This window comes from Myxocyprinus asiaticus, chromosome 10 (genome assembly GCF_019703515.2).
Source record: "Myxocyprinus asiaticus isolate MX2 ecotype Aquarium Trade chromosome 10, UBuf_Myxa_2, whole genome shotgun sequence".
In the NCBI taxonomy this organism is placed as follows: domain Eukaryota; kingdom Metazoa; phylum Chordata; class Actinopteri; order Cypriniformes; family Catostomidae; genus Myxocyprinus; species Myxocyprinus asiaticus.
In genome coordinates, this window is record NC_059353.1 from 31,944,434 (window position 1) to 31,966,391 (window position 21,958).

The 21,958-nt window shown below is 40.2% G+C and overlaps 1 protein-coding gene across 2 annotated transcripts in view; it reads right to left on the minus strand.

The window, feature by feature from the left end:
• LOC127447166 (sodium leak channel NALCN-like) overlaps window positions 1-21,958 on the minus strand; it is a 180,437-nt gene that overhangs the window by 8,070 nt on the left and 150,409 nt on the right. For both annotated transcript variants that reach the window (XM_051708787.1, XM_051708786.1), the window contains 12 exons: window positions 19,112-19,216; window positions 18,917-19,023; window positions 17,061-17,181; window positions 16,869-16,967; window positions 16,682-16,775; window positions 5,005-5,111; window positions 4,840-4,914; window positions 4,573-4,692; window positions 3,737-3,805; window positions 3,381-3,529; window positions 3,075-3,168; window positions 2,394-2,526 (listed from right to left, as the gene is read on the minus strand). In XM_051708787.1, coding sequence (XP_051564747.1) covers window positions 2,394-2,526; window positions 3,075-3,168; window positions 3,381-3,529; window positions 3,737-3,805; window positions 4,573-4,692; window positions 4,840-4,914; window positions 5,005-5,111; window positions 16,682-16,775; window positions 16,869-16,967; window positions 17,061-17,181; window positions 18,917-19,023; window positions 19,112-19,216 — 1,273 coding nt within the window. The remainder of the gene's footprint in view (window positions 1-2,393; window positions 2,527-3,074; window positions 3,169-3,380; window positions 3,530-3,736; window positions 3,806-4,572; window positions 4,693-4,839; window positions 4,915-5,004; window positions 5,112-16,681; window positions 16,776-16,868; window positions 16,968-17,060; window positions 17,182-18,916; window positions 19,024-19,111; window positions 19,217-21,958) is intronic.

Genomic DNA, 21,958 nt, shown 5'->3' on the forward strand with positions numbered 1-21,958 from the left:
GCATGCTCACTAGAACCGCTTGGTGACACTCTTTTAGCACAGTCAATGGCAGATGCATGCACGGACGATGCATACAACTGTGCATACTGTGCTGATGACGTAATTCGCTTCACGTGCTCTGTGTGCGAGACATACTGGCATGCAGAAAACCGAAGTATAATTTTGCCTTTAGAATGCAACACGCCCTTGCATTGTGTTATGAACTGCGTTATCACACATTTTGTAACTCAACAATATGTGTTCACATACTTTTGTAGAGTATGCTGCAGGCCTAACCCTGCTGAAAATGCTAACATGCTAAGACCAGCATTAATCTACGCTGGTTAGTGCAGGTTTGAAGCTAGTGGATCAGTATGGCTATGCATTGTCTTTCTGGTAAAGATGGTTAACTGTGGAAGTCTTGTTAGTTAAGCTAGGACAAAAGCACTCCAGCATTTCATGTTGGGGACTAGTCTTTAAAACACAACATATGCTGGTGACAAGCTATGCTAGTCTTAACAGCGGGGAAAGAAATGTGCACATCTGTACAGTTCATAAACCTTGGGGAATAGAGACATGAAATAAGTTGGCTTCAACCCAAAGTTATTCCAAACCACATTCAAATTCAGTAGTGGCCAAAATCTTTCAGAGGGAGGGGGAAGCTCAACAACTGTAATGGTAAAAAAGGGATAATATACAGTGCATCCGGAAAGTATTCACAGCGCTTCACTTTTTCCACATTTTGTTATGTTACAGCCTTATTCCAAAATGGATTAAATTCATGATTTTCCTCAAAATTCTACAAACAATACCCCATAATTACAACATGAAAGAAGTTTGTTCGAAATCTTTGCAAATTTATTAAAAATAAAAAACGAAAAAAAATCACATGTACATAAGTATTCACAGCCTTTGCCATGACACTCAAAATTGAGCTCAGGTGCATCCTGTTTCCACTGGTCATCCTTGAGATGTTTCTACAACTTGATTGGAGTCCACCTGTGGTAAATTCAGTTGATTGGACATGATTTGGAAAGGCACACACCTGTCTATATAAGGTCCCACAGTTAACAGTGCATGTCAGATTACAAACCAAGCCATGAAGTCCAAGGAATTGTCTGTAGACCTCCGAGACAGGATTGTATCGAGGCACAGATCTGGGGAAGGGTACAGAAACATTTCTGCAGCATTGAAGGTCCCAATGAGCACAGTGGCCTCCAGCTGGCCGCCCGGCCAAACTGAGCGATCGGGGGAGAAGGGCCTTAGTCAGGGAGGTGACCAAGAACCCAATGGTCACTCTGACAGAGCTTCAGTGTTTCTCTGTGGAGAGAGGAGAACCTTCCAGAAGAACAACCATCTCTGCAGCACTCCACCAATCAGGCCTGTATGGTAGAGTGGCCAGACGGAAGCCACTCCTCAGTAAAAGGCACATGACAGCCCACCTGGAGTTTGCCAAAAGGCACCTGAAGGACTCTCAGACCATGAGAAACAAAATTCTCTGGTCTGATGAAACAAAGATCTGGAGGAAACCAGGCACCGCTTATCACCTGGCCAATACCATCCCTACAGTGAAGCATGGTGGTGGCAGCATCATGCTGTGGGGATGTTTTTCAGCGGCAGGAACTGGGAGACTAGTCAGGATCGAGGGAAAGATGAATGCAGCAATGTACAGAGACATCCTTGATGAAAACCTGCTCCAGAGCGCTCTGGACCTCAGACTAGGGCAAAGGTTCATCTTCCAACAGGACAACGACCCTAAGCACACAGCCAAGATAACAAAGGAGTGGCTACAGGACAACTCTGTGAATGTCCTTGAGTGGCCCAGCCAGAGCTCAGACTTGAACCCGATTGAACATCTCTGGAGAGATCTGAAAATGGCTGTGCACCGACGCCCCCCATCCAACCTGATGGAGCTTGAGAGGTCCTGCAAAGAAGAATGGGAGAAACCACCCAAAAATAGGTGTGCCAAGCTTGTAGCATCATACTCAAAAAGACTTGAGGCTGTAAATGGTGCCAAAGGTGCTTCAACAAAGTATTGAGCAAAGGCTGTGAATACTTATGTACATGTGATTTTTTTTTTCTTTCTTTTTTTTTTTTTTTGCAAAGATTTCAAACAAACTTCTATCACATTGTCATTATGGGGTATTGTTTGTAGAATTTTGAGGAAAATAATTATATTCCATAATTATTCCATTTTGGAATAAGGCTGTAACATAACAAAATGTGGAAAAAGTGAAGCGCTGTGAATACTTTCCGGATGCACTGTACATTCCAATTTGTCAGAGAAAGAATGAGCTGTGATATTGAATCTTATGAGCTAGTTTGGTTAGCATTTAAAGCAGGAGGAAATTAGATGGCCCCCTGAGAGAGGAAACAGGATATTGTGTCGGCAGTCCGGGGGAAGTGATGCTTACCCACGAGAAGGTTGAGCATGATGTAAGCGATGATAACGTAGAAGGAGCAAAAGTAAATGAGGGCACCAGCGTAGTTACCACAGTCCGTCTCCCAGTAGCGATGTTTGTCTGGGGTGCAGAATGGCACCTGCACCTGGGGATCAAGCCCGATAAACAAACATAATCAACAGATGAGGCTCAGATAAATAAAAAAAATTAAAAAGATTTATTTGCGGTGCATTAAAACTTTGAATCTGTACGCAAGTCTAATTAATGCAGATGCTGCAGAATGAAATATTTTCAAAATCGACTAATCTGTGGGTTACCTCAACGACTAGCTGACTTATCAGTTTTCAGGAAGCCCTTGTGTCTTAAAAACAGCTAGATGGTGTGCAACAGAATGGATCAAAACAGGGGTTTCGAGACACGTTTTTAAAAGTTAAGACTATTTTTAACTTGACACAAAGTCTTAAAAAATGAAAAGCTTTTGGTGGAATGCTCAAAAATAATATGTGACATAACGTCCTAAGACATCCATTAATTTTAATACAAAACCTTTCCTAGAGGGTTTTATGGTTTTATATCAAAAACAAAAAAACAAAAAAGAAAGAGAGAAAATAAGAAACAAAACATAATTACTGAGACTTTTACAGTGAGCATGCTGGCTTGCGGGTAAAACAAGACTGTCGTCCAATCTCTTACCATGCAGTCATGCATGATTTTGTTCCAGTCTTCACCTGTGACTATTCGAAACAGTACAGTGATGGCTTTCCCTGCAGTAGAGAAGTTTGCATGCCTGTTGGCGAGAGAGAAAAAGGTAAAAGCTCATGCAGAGTCACTTCTGTACCTGAAAACTGATTCTCCCTAATGCAAGTAAGGCATTCTATCAGCGTTCTGACAACTCCAATTATATTAGTGCTATGGGAAGCTGTAAGTGTGTTACAAATCTCGCCTCTGGTACGAAGACACAGTCCAATCATCGCCTCCATGTGTTACGAGGCGGCTCACCTGTTAATGTTCTCGCCGTATTTGACAGTTCCGAAAAGGACCACGCCGGCGAAAGCGTAACACAGCAACAGCAGGAACATGCCCACGATGATAAAGAAACTCTTGTACATGCTGACAACCACAGTTAGCAAAAGCATCTTTAGTGTCACCTGTAGATACAAGTCTGTTTAGACCCCAGAGAAGGCACTGTGGGTTTACAGTATATGTGAAATTCTACACTAAGGAAGAATCACATTTTTATTTTTCTCATGTACTTCTCACATCTTTTCAAGTGTCTCAATTTCAACAACAACAACAACAAAATTATTTCATAATAAGCCTATTAATATTAATTAACATAGTTAATGCATACTCACATGCTTCCCACATATGGTGAAAAACCTGAATACTATCACACATGTGCCCATCATGTATGTATAAGCATTCTAAAGAAAGAGAGAGGAGAGTGCAAAACAACATTCAAATGAAATATCACAATATAAGATGACATGCAATGTTCTTCTCACAAATCTCAACTGGTTCTAAACTGGTTTTGCTTTAGCACCCAGATTTTACATTGGACAACAAGTGGCAGTCCAGCACAGTACTAAAATAAAAAAATTAAAAAGTATTTAAAATCAAACGTTGAAATACATTAATATTACCATGAACTGCATAGGCCCAACAGTATGGGAAATTTTTGAAATGACATGGTAAATTGGAAAAATTGACAATTTTGGTTTCTAATTTGATGGTTTAATGCTTTCAGCAGCCAATAATTTGCAGCACAAACAAGTTGTGATCTAGCTGCTAGTAAAGCCATATTTAATCCAGTCTGGGTTGTATTTTTATTTGCCAAGCACACTTTTGTTTATTGTTTGAGGATGAGGGCATGCCACGCAACCTGGCGATATAAACTGACAGATGAATTTGCAGCAAAATACTGTTGTTTCATTGGATGCACAGCCTTTAACGTCAACAACAAAAGATATGAGAAGCATTTTCTCCTCCCTTTTTTAAAGCTTAAAAACCTATTTATTTAGCTATCCTATGTATAATTTTATATACAGTGTATATATATAATTTTTTTTTTTTTTTTGCATTTAGCATTAATTTTCCCTGCTGTTTGTGACCCTATCATAACAGACCTGCGACCCATTTTTGATTTGTAACCCACCAGTTGAGAACCACTGATTTTGATTTAAGCAAGTACCAGTAAAGAAAAGTGGAGAATGATCCATACGACTCCCAGGGATGTGACAAGTAGGTCGTATCTGTTTCTTCTGCTCTGCCAGTATCCTGCTGGTGACATAGCTATCAGCTTCATAGTCACCTGTGGCACAGGATATGTAATTATGTCGAGACCCTACAATCTTTTCGAAAGACCTCACAAACAGCTGCGCGGCCTCTAGTGCATTTCAAAAATAAATAAAAAATTCACAATTCGTGAAATACAAAGAAATAGAATTTAAATTTTAACCTCCAGGACAAAAATGAATGTGAAGATCACAGACATGGTGGCCAAGGGAACGGTAACTGGGTCATCTACATCCCACTGTAACACATTTAAAATATAAACAAGACTGTAATTTGTAATTCAAATGCTGAAATACAATATAAATGATGTTGCTGTAATGCTTCTCACCTTAACAGACAGGAGAACAGACTGGGCTAAGACCAGTACTGCGATACCTCGCTTGAAAAAAGGATGCTGAGTGATGTCATACATTTTTGCCCGGAAGCCACCATTTTCTGCAGATGCAAGAGAAAGAATTTAAATTTTGAAAGAACAGAAAATAGAACTAAACTATGGTGCTGTGGTTATTAGGCCTGCACAATTAATAAAATTAATAATCAAGATTACAGTTACAGCTGCTCCAATTAAAGGAATATTCCGGGTTCAATACAGTGGCAAGAAAAAGTATGTGAACCCATTGGATTTACCTGCATTTTTGTATCTAAATTACAATAATGAACAAACAGAATCTGTTTAAACTGATAACATTCAACTTATTGTATTGTTCATCTACATATTGAAAGCATTATTCAAACATTCACTGTGTATGTTGGAAAAAGTATGTGAACCTCTAGGCTAATGACGTCAACAAAAACTAAATAGAGTCAGGAGTTGGCAAACCTGGCATCCAATTAATGAAACGAAATTGGAGGTGTGGCTTAGAGATACTTTGACTTATAAAAAGCACTCAAACATTTTGAGTTTGCTGTTCACAAGAAGCATCTACTGACGTGGACCATGCCTCGCAAAAAAGAGATCTCAGAAGACCGAAGATCAAGAATTGTTGCTTTACATAAAGCTGGAAAGGGTTACAAAGTTATCTCGAAGAGATCTGTCCATAGTTAGAAAAACTGTCTATAAATGAAGATGATTTAGTGCTGTGGCTACTCTCCCTAAAAGTGGCCGTCCAGCCAAGATAACTCAAAGTGCACACCACAGAATGTTCAGTGAGGTAAAAAAGAACCCTAGGGTGAAAGTTTAAGACTTGAAGGAATCATTGGAACTGGTTAACATCTCTGTTCATGAGTCTACTATATGGAAAGCATTAAACAGGCATGGTTTCCATGGCAGGACACCACAAAGTAAGCCGCTGCTTTCCAACAAAAAATGTGCACCTGAGGTTTGCCAAAGGCCACCTTGACACTCCACAAAGCTACTGGAAAAATGTTTTGTGGACTGATGAAACTAAGGTTGAATTGTTTGAGATGAACATGCAGGACTTCGTATGGCATAAAAAGGGCACCACATACCAACATGAAAACATCATACCAATAGTGGAAGTACAGTGGAAGGAGCATCATGATTTGGGGCTGCTTTGCTGCTTCGGGCCTGGACCGCTTGCCATCATCGAGGGGAAAATTAATTCCCATGTTTATCAAGATATCCTACAGGATAATGTCAGGGTGGATGTGCACCAGCTGAAGCTCAGTGGAAGTTGGGTCATGCAGCAGGACAATGACCCTAAACCTCTAAGTAAATCCACTACAGAATGGCTTCAAAAAAAGAAAATCCACCTTTTGGAGTGTCCCAGTCAGAGCCCAGACCTTAACCCAAAAGAGATTCTGTGGAATGACCTCAAGAGAGCAGTTCACACCAGACATACTACTAATAATAATTATTATTTGTATTTATTATTAAATTTTGGAAGGTTTAAAGGCAGAAATGTGAAGCTTAAAAATTTTATAAAAGCACTTACATTAATTCTTCTGTTAAAACTCATGTAATATTTGAGCTGGAAAGTTGTTTAAATCGTAATTTTTACAGTCGCTTTAGGGTTTGTTGACATTACATCGTCATGACAACGAAGTTGTAAAATTGGCTATAACGTTGGACAGAAAAGGCTAGTAAGCATTTTTATCACACTAAAATCATGTCAACATGCATATTGTTGTTTTGTGGCTATACTTTTTAAATATTGAGTATTTTAATGCTTATGGATTGGCCGCAATTCACTTCCATTGCAAGTGCCTCACTGTAACCCAGATTTTTGCTTTTTATGAAAGAAAAAGAGGTAATCAATATTATGCCACAAATGCTGGCGATTGAGCTTAACTTGTATTGAACCCGGAATATTCCTTTAACTATTTGTAAAAAGTTCATTTAAGTCTACTAACGGTTTTATTTTTCATGCAGCTAACAGGACCAATGTGAAGTTAAATGTTTAGGCACTGTCTTCATTTAGTGATATATAAAATAGCACAAAGTATTTCAGGAACACAGCTCTCAGTTTGTTTTGGATGTATAGCCTACATAAAGAATATGGCATGCAGTTTCCCCACAAAAAAATAAAATAAAATATTATATACAGGTGCATCTCAATAAATTAGAATGTCGTGGAAAAGTTCATTTATTACAGTAATTCAACTCAAATTGTGAAACTCGTGTATTAAATAAATTCAATGCATACAGACTGAAGTAGTTTAAGTCTTTGGTTCTTTTAATTGTGATGATTTTGGCTCACATTTAACAAAAACCCACCAATTCACTATCTCAATAAATTAGAATATGGTGACATGCCAATCAGCTAATCAACTCAAAACACCTGCAAAGGTTTCCTGAGCCTTCAAAATGGTCTCTCAGTTTGGTTCACTAGGCTACACAATCATGGGGAAGACTGCTGATCTGACAGTTGTCCAGAAGACAATCACTGACACCCTTCACAAGGAGGGTAAGCCACAATCATTCATTGCCAAAGAAGCTGGCTGTTCACAAAATGCTGTATCCAAGCATGTTAACAGAAAGTTGAATGGAAGGAAAAAGTGTGGAAGAAAAAGATGCACAACCAACCAAGAGAACCGCAGCCTTATGATTGTCAAGCAAAATCGATTCAAGAATTTGGGTGAACTTCACAAGGAATGGACTGAGGCTGGGATCAAGGCATCAAGAGCCACCACACACAGACATGTCAAGGAATTTGGCTACAGTTGTCATATTCCTCTTGTTAAGCCACTCCTGAACCACAGACAACGTCAGAGGCGTCTTACCTGGGCTAAGGAGAAGAAGAACTGGACTGTTGGCCAGTGTTCCAAAGTCCTCTTTTCAGATGAGAGCAAGTTTTGTATTTCATTTGGAAACCAAGGTCCTAGAGTCTGGAGGAAGGGTGGAGAAGCTCATAGCCCAAGTTGCTTGAAGTCCAGTGTTAAGTTTCCACAGTCTGTGATGATTTGGGGTGCAATGTCATCTGCTGGTGTTGGTCCATTGTGTTTTTTGAAAACCAAAGTCACTGCACCCGTTTACCAAGAAATTTTGGAGCACTTCATGCTTCCTTCTGCTGACCAGCTTTTTAAAGATGCTGATTTCATTTTCCAGCAGGATTTGGCACCTGCCCACACTGCCAAAAGCACCAAAAGTTGGTTAAATGACCATGGTGTTGGTGTGCTTGACTGGCCAGCAAACTCACCAGACCTGAACCCCATAGAGAATCTATGGGGTATTGTCAAGAGGAAAATGAGAAACAAGAGACCAAAAAATGCAGATGAGCTGAAGGCCACTGTCAAAGAAACCTGGGCTTCCATACCACCTCAGCAGTGCCACAAACCGATCACCTCCATGCCACGCCGAATTGAGGCAGTAATTAAAGCAAAAGGAGCCCCTACCAAGTATTGAGTACATATACAGTAAATGAACATACTTTCCAGAAGGCCAACAATTCACTAAAAATGTTTTTTTTATTGGTCTTATGATGTATTCTAATTTTTTGAGATAGTGAATTGGTGGGTTTTTGTTAAATGTGAGCCAAAATCATCACAATTAAAAGAACCAAAGACTTAAACTACTTCAGTCTGTGTGCATTGAATTTATTTAATACACAAGTTTCACAATTTGAGTTGAATTACTGAAATAAATGAACTTTTCCACGACATTCTAATTTATTGAGATGCACCTGTATATATATATATATATATATATATATATATATATATATATATATATATATTGGATTTGTAAATTCTATAAATCAAATTAATTACAATTGCAATACCAAGGAAAATAATTGACAATTATGATTTGTGTCATATATGTGAAGCCCTAATGGCTATACAACAAAGACCTGCCAAAAATTCACTCATGAACTTCACTCTTCAGACCTTTTGAATAATTTGTATGCACTCCTTTGTCACCAATTACAAGGACTCAGCAAGAGAAAAGTATCCCAACTGTTCATTCAATGTACTTGATAAGAGCTTTACCCTTGGCATTGCTTTGAAACCTGCCACATCATTTTTTTGCGGTCTTTTAGCTAAAGGTCGCAAATCTGAGTGGCATTCATCATGCACTGTAATCACAAGTTCATTTCAACAGCCACACAGTGCAGACGGCTTATTTGAAGCTGGTTTCAATGGAGAATTGATGTGGTTACTGTGTCTAGTGCTGACTAAGGTAATGATTTTTCTCAGAGTAGTCCAGAGTAGAGAGAGAGAGAGAGAGAAAGAAAGAAAGAAAGAAAGAAAGAAATGGGAAAATTCAAGCTGTTAATTTGACAAAGAAATGGGCTGTCATGGTGATACTAATGGGTCACACAGAGCTTGACAGCATAGAGGTGGGTCTGTGAAACAATACATTACAGATAACTAGATATTTTAATTATATATATATATATATATATATATATATATATATATATATATATATATATATATAAAAGTGAGTTTAGAAATCAATAACACATCTCTTCTCAACAAGCTACACTTTTTGAGGTATCATGTCCATAGCACAGACATTTTAACATGGATGTTAATTATGCTTTATTGTTGTAGAAAAAGCAAAAAGAAAGGAACTGAACCATTATTCACATGTGATTATTGTTTGACAGCAATTTCATTTAGGAGGTTGCAGTCTGGTCCACAAACTGCATGTTTTGTTTCAACAAAATTACAATTTCGTTATCAGTATGGAAGGCACACTGTCTCCATGCTGGTAGTTAAAAACCATTAGTTTAGCCCATTGTTTACAAAGGCAGCGTTGCTGAGGAATTCCATTGTAATTTACAAAGTGCTGCTGCATGCTATCCTATTGGTTAAAATGATACTTGAACAATTCAGACATGCTTAATTACTGGAAATGAATAGAAAACAACTGAAAGAATAGAAAAGAACTGAAAATATGTCCATTGCTGCCTTTGGAGTTTGTCTTTAAACATATCAATCAAATATGTGCACTTGTCAGTAGAATGGCATTTTTCTTGTATATAATTGTCACATAAAATGTGCCTGTATAATTAGCTACTATGATAATTGTGTTTTTTTTCTGCTGTTATGAAATGTGTTTTTAAAGTGTGTTTTCATGCAAGCCAACTGCAGTCAAACATACAAAACATAACGAGCCACTGCAGAGCCTGCAACTGCCCAATGAATCCATCAATCAATCATCAAGCTACAGGAGACACATGAACAATCACTCTTCTCTCTTTAGCTCAGCAATTCATATGATATGCAACTATACGTGCATAAAAAAATTTAGTGATTATCATCGAGTGTGTATTTTCCATGGGAATGCACCCATTCATGAATGCTTAAATTTATTCTGTTCCCTACTACAGCAGAGGAGAGCTGATTATGCTCCTGGAAGCACATGCAGAGCAGGGATAGCTCATTAGTCGGGATGATGGGGGGGGGGGGGGGGGGGGAGAGAAAAAAGAGACGAAAAAAGAGAGGAAAGGAGGCTGTTGCTGGCTAACACACTTTAACGAGAAAGCGCTGCTCTTATGCCGTTTATCCATGCTAGGGATTGGCACGAGTAACCAAGTACTCAAGTCTTTAAAAATGACAGCAATGATCGATCATGAAAACAATAATTGCGTGACTTGACTATTTTTCCAATCTAAAACATTTCACACTGATCTAAATTTGGTAACAACTCAACACAAATGTGTCAAAAAGGGGCCTATTTTTAAATGTTGTCATTGGTTATGGTGTCATTTTCGGTGTATCTTTCGGTCCAATTCATCACGTATTTATATCAAAGAGAGTTCATGGTGACTTTCAGTACATGGCATCAACAGCACTCAACACTGGAGAGGATTAGAGGGCATACACATAGGATGTGTCTTACAAAATCAGGTTGATGGAGCAGAACTGAATGGAACAGAACACAGGGGTCTTGAAACGTGTTTTTAATAGGGCTGTCACGTTAATTTAGTGTGATTAATTATATGAAAAATAATGCGTAAAAACATTAATGCAATCATTAATGCCCCAACCTGTATGTAAATTCCGTAATAAGGAATATCCCTTCTTTCGGAGCAATTCAAGCTTGATGTACCACCTTGATGCAGTAGGTGGCAGTCTGCGCTCCAGCTGTACAGGCAATGTGACTTGTCAAACCAACGAGCAGGCAGCGAAGCCATCCACAGATGCACTTTTGCATACAGCTGGACTGAGCTGCGATCTTGAGATGCATTTTTCAAAGTTTCAAACTTGGTTTAACTTGGCACATTTTCCTAAAAACACAGCGCTTATGGGAGGTGCTGAAAAGTAGTGATACGCAATGCAACCAAAGTAAGACACTCCAAAAAGCTGTATGAAAGATGCATACACTCACTGAGCACTTTATTAGGAACACTATACTAATACTGGGTAAGGCCTCCCTTTGCTTTTAAAACAGCCTCAATTCTTCGTGGCATAGATTCCACAAGATGTTGGAAACGTTCCTTTGAGTTTCTGGTCTATGTTGACATGACCGCATCACACAATTTCTGCAGATTTGTCAGCTGCACATTCATGCTGTGAATCTCCCGTTCTACCACATCCCCAAAGGTGTTCTTTTGGATTCAGTCTGGTGACTTGGTAAGCCACTGAAAAACAGTGAACTCATTGTCATGTTAATAGCCGCGCTATCACTATCAGGCCAAATGAGGGTGTGCTAGTGCATGCCAGGGCCAGTTGCGTTCCCACTGTCACTTCTGGGGCTTTATCGTGCCTCCTCTGGGCTTTCTCAGGGCCAATGGCCTTTGGCCTACCGATTACCCTTGGGCCAAACAAGGCCAACCGGGGATTAAGGCAGGTTCAATGTCAAAGGTGGAGTTTTGCCGAACTTGCCAGGTTGTGTATACAGGGCATATGGTTCGGGTTCTGGATAAAATCAATAAAAAATGCAGGCACAGTACAAATCCGTTAAAACACATGTACAAAGCGGTGCCCAAAAAGATTACTTTCCATAGTTCGGTGAACTTTCATAGACAGTGTGCTGGGACACTGTCCCGCTGTTAGTGGAGAGACCACTTGTCACACCATGGCAGTTACAGTCGGTGAGTTGTCAACGCTAACTTATCTTGCTAGCTAGCTAATGTTTATATTCTATATAAACTCGATATTCTAGATAACTAAATAACATGATACCTCAGCTTGAGCTTCCCTCTTGCTTGTGAAATGGGTGGGTTGTGTGACGTTGGCACCAGAACGGCTTAGTAAGGGTGGGTTTTAGGGCAACGCTGTGGGGTTATTGGTACGATGATGGGAATGCAGATCGATTTTGGTCTTGAGGCTCAAGGTCCGAGTCTATTGGCCCCGGCTGGCCAGTTGATAGCCCTGGCTCGCACTGACCCGATAGTGGAAAAGTGGCTAATGAAACCAGTTTGAGACGACTTTTGCTTTGTGCCATGGTGCATTATCATGCTGATAGTAGCCATTAGAAGATGGGTAAATTGTGACCATGAAGGGTCAGCAACAATACTAATGCACATGGTCAGCAACAATACTCAAATAGGCTGTGTCAATCAAGCGATGATTGATTAGTAGATGATTGATTATTATTAATGGGCCCAAAGTGTGCCAAGAAAACATTCCCCACACCATTACACCACTGCCACCAGCCTGGACTGTTGACACAAGGCAGGTTGGGTCCATGGATTTATGCTGTTGGCCCCAAATTCTGACCCTACATCTGTGTACCACAGCAGAAGTTGAGATTCATCAGACCAGGCTACACTTTTCCAGTCTTCAACTGTCCAGTTTTGGTGAGCCTGTGCCCACTGCAGCCTCAGCTTTCTGTTCTTGGCTGACAGAATTGGAACGCAAACATGCCACGGTCTAAATCACTGAGATCACATTTTTCCCCATTCTGATGGTTGATGTGAACATTAACTGAAGCTCCTGACCCAATATATGCATGATGTTATGCATTGCACTGCTGCAGCGCACTGAAATGTTCACTCCTTAAAAATTCCCAGAATACACCATAAAAAACAGTGTGCATTGTTGTTCACTATGTTGTTTTACCGGAAATCCTCGATGAAGTCTCCCAAGTCTTTAGAGGATGAGCACAGTGTAAATTTATGAAGTCAAAGCCTTATTTTCTCTTTAAAAGAGATTTTGTTTAGTTAATTGTCCTCCATATTATGCATGAAAGGAAAAAAATCTTTTAAACATTAGAGTTATAAGAAAATTAAAAATGCACTTCTTTTGAATTTCCGTTAATTCATTAATGCAAGTTATCTTTCATAATAAAACTGTACATTTGAAATATCTGCAAAGAAAATGCATGGTAGTGTCTTTAATACAACGATGTTGTTGATAAAAACCAGCTGTATTTAAAAGTGCGACCTTGTGACCCTCAAAAAGCAGGAAGACCTGATGCAACAGCCAAAAACGTCCATCTAAATCATGTACATTTACATTAACAATTAAAAAACAGTGCAAAATTACTCAAGTATTACTCATCGTCAATTCATCAGTCGAGTATTCAAGTAGACAAAATGTCCAAAATGCCCACCCCTAATCCATGCCCTACCAAAATGTCTCTCTGTGGCTGTTTAATCTCTTTCAAAGGATTTTGTAAAGCCTAGGTTATTTACAAAGCTCTTTTCGAAAGATTCTGTTAAGCTTTATTTATCTTACATTTTTTTTTTGATGGTATTACATTCGGGGCTTTAACCACTATGTCACCCCCCCTCCCCCCCAAACACACGCACCTTTAATCATTATGTCCCCCCCCCCCACAACACACGCACCTTTAATCAACCTAACTGTCAATATAGCTGCCTGTTACCCATTTTTATCAGAATCAGAATGAGCTTTATTGCCAAGTGCTCTCACGCACACAAGGAATTTTTTTTGGTGATAGGAGAAACAAGTGCACACAGAACATTACAGTGAGACACAGAATATAAAACAAAGTAAGAGTATAAACAGACATACAAATAATAGGACATATAACATAGAATGGCATATGTACATGGGCAAGTGGTAATATATGTGCAAGGTAGGGGTATGTACAGTTATTGAAATAAATATGAGTGAATTTACATATGTACATGAGATATTTATTTACATTTTTGCACTATGGGGGAGTCCTGAAATCATTTTAATTGTTCATGTGAAAAATGGCCTGAGGTTAAAAACTGTTCTTGTGCCTGGATATCCTAGCGCTCAGTGCTCTGTAGCACCGGCCAGAGGGCAACAGTTCAGAGAGGGAGTGGGCAGGGTATGTGTGGTCCAGAGTGATTCTACTTGCACGTTTCCTCACTCTGGAATTTCTCCTCAAGTCCACTATCATCTCAACTGTTTTGAGCGTGTTCAGCTCAAGGTTGTTGTGACCGCACCAGACAGCCAGCTGTTCAACCTCCCATCTGTATGCAGACTCGTCACCATCGTGGATGATGCCGATGACCGTGGTGTCATCTTCAAACTTCAGGAGCTTGACAGAGGGGTCCTTTGCAGCGCATTCATTCATGTACACCCAAGGAGCACCAGTGCTAATAGTGAGTCCTGGATGTGAGTTTCCCCAGTCTCACTAGCTGCTGCCTATCTGTCAGAAAGTTGATGATCCATCGACAGCTTGGGGTGGGCACAGAGAGCTGGGTCAGTTTGGTTGAGAGAAGATCAAGCATGATGGTATTGAAGGCTGAACTGAAGTCCACAAATAGGATCCTTGCATAAGTCCCAGGTCTGTCGAGGTGTTGCAGGATTGTAACGTCTGTGTAAGATCAGTGATGGCTAATTACACTTTGTTTAAAAAAAACCCTTTTAGCCTTTTGACATTTGCATATAAATTACTGACCTGGCCTCCGCGTTTACATTTATATGGGTGCTAAATTGCAGATGGTCTTTATCACTATCAAAAGGATGCTAAAACAGGTCGCCTCTGGAGTGTCTCCATCAAGCTTCAAACACATTCCACAGAAAGGGGGGTGACCCCCGTGCCAGGCACCAGAGCAGTTGTCTGTCTCCAGTAATTCCAATACACGTCACACACACACCTAAAGACATTTTCTCTATTTAGGCCATAGTAAGCAGTTATAAATGTATCTGCTATATGCATGTGTCGTGTGTATATTCCCCTATTATATTAACTTAGTTAAAACCCTTTACTTGTATTAGTTAGACGTTAAATGCCTATATTCAAGTGTATGAGTGTATCTCTGCTTTAATATCGTCTGGAGGTTACCTTCTTGGTATCAAAATGATCTTCTCTTTATTTCTCACACAATAATGTACACCATGTGATCGTGAAATGCATCGAACAATTCTTACTATGTTTTGAATTAAAAGCTGCACTAGAGGTCCAGATCAGCAATAAAATGCGAATGGGCCATAAACGGAGACAAAGGATGTCTCTCCCGCTCAAAATGCATGCCTCTGATTGGCCACTCCACCCACAAAGTGGGTGCGGCAATGAACTATTAAAACTCCAGAACGCAGACTAATCATTGCTCAAAACTCTTCTTCTTGAGACCAACACACTCCAAAACTCTCCTCTTGAGTTTAACCTTCTGGCAGTGTTTACCTTCAAGTAACTTTGTGGATTTGCTGTGGACTTCTTCAACTCACTCCTAAAGAAATCGTCGAGAACCTCGTCTACCGCATCAAGACTCTTATTCAGCAACAAACCAATGCAAGTAACCATTTACAACTGATTAGATGCGTGTTTAAGTTTGAACCCCTTTTAAGGTGAATTGTGCCTCTGATCATTCTCATTTAGGTTGTGGTTAATTGATGTGAAATACTGCCATTCTTTGCTCTTCTCTCTCCTTTCCTTACTTTCCTTCATTCTATATATGTATGTTTTGCTTAGTTTGTTTGTATGTTAGTTATAGTTTCATTTATTAAATCCCTTATATTCACAATTGATTGTCTCTGTGTTCTGCTCACAATTCAAAGTCACTGAATGTTGCTCCTTGCTACATGCTAAACTACTGCTAGCACTGTATAAGTAGGAAGGCTATTGTTCCTTGGCCAGGAAAGTAATCTTCCTAGAATTGATAAATAGTTATATTGTCTGCTCGGTGGACGGACAGATCGAATAATTGTAATATCGATTCTGCTACAGTTAATTCTAAGATCTAATCTAAATATTTATTATTAATTATAACCAGTTATAATTAATTATAAATAATTCCCTTTTTAAGCTAATTTGCTACAGGATATAATGTAGTCCCATGTTGACAGCATCATCCACAGACCTGTTTGCTCAGTAAGCAAACTGAAGGGGGTCTAGCAGGGGTCCAGTGATGTCCTTCAGGTAGGCCAAAACCAGTCTCTTAAACGACTTCACTTCTCAAAATCACTTATGTCACATTATATCAAATTTATTAGCTTGCTTACATGCGTGTTGCATTACGTCCTGGTGGTAAATGAGCATGCCGAGTTCACACCAGTCAAATAATTAATACTTGACCATGGTTATAAATATCTTTCTTGCTACTTCCATATTCTGCATCATTAAAACATATAAAATTCAAAGATAACTGAAGCTTAACAGAATCCTCTGTAATTAGATTAAAACAGCCACTGGACACCGATTTGGTGGTGCACAATAATCATCGCTATTAGTAACATTTTAATTGTGAAGAACTCCTGTAAGCACTGACCTGGTCGTGGGGGGAGGTGGAGGGGTTGAGCAATCTTCAGTCGACTTTTCAAATCTTCCCATCTCCTCTGATCCACAGTCAGAAGAGCAGTGCCCTAAACAAACCCATTCAACACATCTGATCAAGGATCACTGATCAGCCAACAAATCAAGTCACTCATCAACCAACAGAAAGAAAAGTGCTATACCTTATTTTCATTAAAGTTGGCTATGACAACACCAACAAAAAGTGTGAGCCCTATCATACAGCCTAGGAACACGAAGACATGGATGTAGATGCCATGAATCTGTTTGAAGAGAAAATGAAATTTATTGATCAGCGAAGTCCTTATCAATCAGTGCAGTATAAAGGTGTGATTATTGTTAAAATTGTCACTTACTGGTCCCACTCTGTGTATGATGACATCTCTCACCTCTACCCAACCCTTTAGTGACAGGACCTCAAACAGAGCTAGCATGGCATTGCCCACGTTATCGAAATTGAAGTTTCGAGGGTTTGCCCTGAAAGTAGCACAAAAGCTGTTTGGCATATTTGTCTGCAGCTCTTCCTATGGGAATATTTTACACAAATATGAAGATTCTATTTACTTCTCCAAAACGAACCCTAGTCACTAAGGGGAAAAATATTGTTATACAGTTTACAATGTAAGCTACAATTGTAAGTACACATGGTAGTATTAGTGGTATTTGTTGAATTGCCTTTTAACTTCACTGTGTCCAGACAGTATAATTTTCATTACTCTTAAACTGACACCATTAAAACAAGGACCCGAGTGTTCAGTGTGCATTAAATGGGCTTTTTTAAAGTTTGACACTTGCAAACAAATAATAATTAAAAAAAAGGCATCTTGGCCCCTGAATTGGCTAAAAACCAATGCCTAAACACATTCTATACTGTCAAGAATAAAACAACAATTTTACCTGTTCCCTTTCTCATAATCTCAGCTACAAATGCACAAAAATGCACAAATGTATGTAGGTAAATGGTCTGCCTGCCTGTGATGTGTAAGAGGACTGTAGACATGTTGTTCTATGAGCTGAACACAGAATATGTCTGGGATCAGACGCCTTCTTTTTCCTGTTACCATGCACTCAAAGATAAAAAGGTGGCAGCCATTATCTCTTTCTTTCTGTAATTCAGCCCCAGAAGAAACCCTGCTCACTTTAAAAAGTGTTATGGACCCTTAATGTCTCTTTTATTGGTCTTCATTTAAGCAACGTCTCACAAATAATTTGCCATGTTGCCAAACATCTCTAGAGCAATAACAGACACGTTGTGTGGATGTGTGATTGTGTGTTTGTTTGTGTTTATGCCTGAGGAAAAGATATATCAGCCTCCTTCTCTGTGCCCACAGAAAACTATACAACTGCACTGCAACACTGCCTTTTGCTTATGGGGAAAATCCAAATGAAAGCTGATGAAAACATGGTGCTGTTTATGCGATGGAAGCATCCATCAATTTGGCATGGGCTGTCACAGATGAGATGTTACTACAGGGATTTCTCAAACAGACCGCTACATGTCAGCACTGTGACAGGTGTCTCAGAGCGTGTTGAATTATTCAGTGCTTTAAAAGGGAAACTTTTGAGTGACTCTTCATGAATGAACTGAACAAAGGTCTACTTTTTATATAAATGCCTACATTCTAATTACATTAGTCAAGTCAATATAAAAAAAATAAATAAATAAATAAAAAACATTTTATTTTTTCCTTAATTGAAAGCTAACTTTGTTTTTTTGTTTTACTTTTTTATAGAAAATTAAGTGGCGCTTGCCCTTGCAAAACTCGCTGCTGCGATGCTTGGGTGTTGCTATGCGGTTGCTAAGGTGTTCTGGATGATTGCTAGGGCACTGCTACCTGGTTATTAGAGTGTACCGGGTTGCATGCACGTTGCAATATGGTTGCTAAGATGTTCTTGGAAGTTGCTAGGTGGTTGCATCCTGGTCCAAGTCAAAAAAGCCCAACCCTAAGTCTCTATGATAATTTTATCCATACATATGGCTCGGGCCCCTCCTCCAATGTAAGTCTAGGGTATTTTTTTGCCCATTTTATCATCCACCAAGTGAAAAGCGAAATTCATATCACTTAAAAATGTAACAGCACACTTAACCTCAACAAGCTGCACAATTTAAGGTCTGTAGCACAAACATTATGGGACGAGTAACACAAGTATGAAAAAATAGTAATAGTGACGCTTGCTCTAGGCAAGAGAGCGTTCTTGTTTTGTTTCATACCAAACTCTTGGCACCCAAAATCCTGGTTTCTTCTCCCCCGGCCTGAGCTTTAAATTCAGGTTCTTTGAGATGCTCACATTGATTCTAAAGATGCCATGGCAGTCCTCCTAAAACATCCAAAAGCAAAACTTTCAGTAGTACAGCAGATGCTCCACTCTGAAAACAGCTTGAAAAGTTGCAAGCATTGCCTCATACCTTAGCAGAGATATGAGGATCGTTACATTTGGCAAGTTTTCCAGCGAAGAGTTGCACCCCAAAGGTTGCAAACACTAGCATTAGTGTCAGGAGAAGAATAGAGACCTGTTTGGAAAATCAATATTTCAGTCAACAGTCTACTATAAAACAAAATAGCTGTTCCACACACACATACACAAACACACACACAAGTGCAGTCAGTGCTCAGATGCTCAGAGCAAAGAACCCTAAGGGAGCAAAGCTTTATTAAAAAACGTCTACAATATCCAGGACAAATAGTTATTGCATTATATGAGCTAATGCATTAGATTCCACTACAGCAAAGCTTCTTACCTTTCAATAAAAGGGTCATGTTATTAATTCAAAATGTTCTTAATTTGTTTTCCAATAAATGAATTTCAGAACTCAAAATTTAGGACCATCAGACCCACTTTACATTAGGTGTCTTTAACTACTTTGTACTTAAGCATTTGATACAATGTACTTATTATGTACATACCTGTTGTTGCATTGTACTAACATTTAAAGTACCTGCATTTAATTACATCTGTAGTAACACTGTTAATGTTACCCTAATCTAAACCTACCCATATCTCAGCCTCAGTAACAGCAAATGTAAATCTTGTGAGAATTTTGCAGAACAACATGTAGTTACACAATATGTTTTACACAACATGTAGTTACACAATATTGTATGTATTTTAATGTTAGTACATAGTAGTCAAAGACACCTAATATAAATTGGACCAGAACATCTATTCAAACTAAGCTGCCAAAGTGGCTTGTTCCACATGAAATAACAAAAATCTTAGCACAAGTCTGTTATTGTCATGGATCCTTCTGACCCACCTACCAATTTCACTCAACCCTCTCACTCTCCTGAGTACTGATCACCCACACCTGCCTCCAATCATTGCATCAATCAACCCCTCTTTATAAACCTCACTCCCCTTCCATTCTGTGTCTGGTCTCAACTTCATGTACAGACTCACTTACCTGTATCTCCAGCGTTAAATGCCATCACAATTCCTCTCCTCTCCAGCGACTCTTCTACTCCAAACGTTTCCTCTCCAGTGACTCCAGTGTCCATCTCCTCAACGCAAGCTTCGTTGTTGCAAACCCTCCACCTCAAGGAAAGTCACCATCTCTATCAGCATTAGTCTTTATCACGTAAACTAATACCACTGCAACCCAGTACTGTCACGTCAACACTTACCTGCTGTCTTTGTTTGTGTGTCAATAAATACCTGCTTATGTTCAAACATCATCCTCGAGTCTGAGTATACGTTACAGAAAACCAGACCGACAAGAATCATGAACCCAGCAGGTCCGGATCCCATCCAGGAGCTGGTTGACACACTACGGTGTGCACTCACTCAACCCGCTAATCCCTCTGCTTCACCTGCTCCCAGCACTTCCACAATTTCTTCACCGGTCTACTCCGCCAGTCCTGTGGTCAATCCAGCGCCCTTCTCAGGATCAGAGGAGGACTGCGGTGGTTTCCTACTCCAATGTTCGCTCGCCCTTGAGATGCAGCCGCATCGATTCCCCACTGAACGGTTGAAGGTGGCCTACATCACCTCCTTGCTGTCTGGAAGAGCACTTCAATGGGCCAATTCACTCTGGGAACAGAAAAGTCCAGTAAAACAGTCCCTTGATAACTTCGTTCAGCACTTTAAGGAGGTGTTTGGAAGTTCTGAGGGTGAAACTTCAGCTGCTGAACAGCTTCTCAAACTTCGTCAAGGTCAGTCCTCTATTAATGACTATGCTCTAAAGTTCCGTACTCCGGCAGCATCTAGTTGCTGGAATGAGTCCGCTCTACTGACCACTTATCGCCATGGATTCGATCCCAAGCTGCGGCTGCATCTCTCATCATACGACAACACCATGGGGCTGGAGCGCTTCATTCAATTCTCCATCAGAGTAGCCCACCGGATGAAGAGCTGCCTCAATGAATTACCCACCTTGCAGTCCCCGCCTTTCCCTTCACTGAGGTCCCCTCTCCAGAACCTAGCAGTGAGCCCATGCAGATGGATGCTTTTCGTCTTTCCACTGTAGAGCGCCAACGCTGGCTGAGCCAGGGTCTGTGCCTGTACTGTGGTGGTGAGAGACATGTAATCTCTGCATGTCCCACTCGACCTCCCCGTCCTCAGGTGAGCCACCTGACCACAACTATGGTCAGTACTTCTCCTTTAGTAACCTGTATAACGCTTACAACTCCTGATCTCTCTCTTTCAGTATCCACACAACTCGACTCTCTTCCCCTCTCGATGTCAACACCACCACCATTGAAAGCCCTGCCAGTACAACCCCTCTGGAGATCCCTTCCTGTTATTCACACTTCCAGGACATCTACTGCCCTTTACGTGCCTCACAACTACCACCTCATCGACCATGGGACTGTGGGATAGACCTCTTCCCTCTACCCACTTTCCATTCCTGAGCAGAAGGCCATGGAGGATTATATCAAGGAGGATCTCAGCCAAGGTTACATCCGACCTTCCACTTCCCCTGCTGCTTCGAGTTTCTTCTTCATGGCTAAGAAGGACAGAGGCCTATGCCCTTGTATTGATTTGCGCTCCCTTAACAGGATTACAGTTAAGTTCCGGTATCTGCTTCCCCTCGTCCCAGCTGCCTTGGAACTGTTGAGAGGAGCCACTGTTTTCACCAAGCTGGACCTTCGCAGCGCTTACAACATCATTTGAATACGGAGGGGAGACGAGTGGAAGACAGACTTCGTGACTCCTACAGGCCACTACGAGTACCGGGTGATGCCATATGGCCTGGTCAATGCCCCCTCCATGTTCCAAGGCTTCATGAATGAGGTGTTCCGTGAGTATCTCCAAC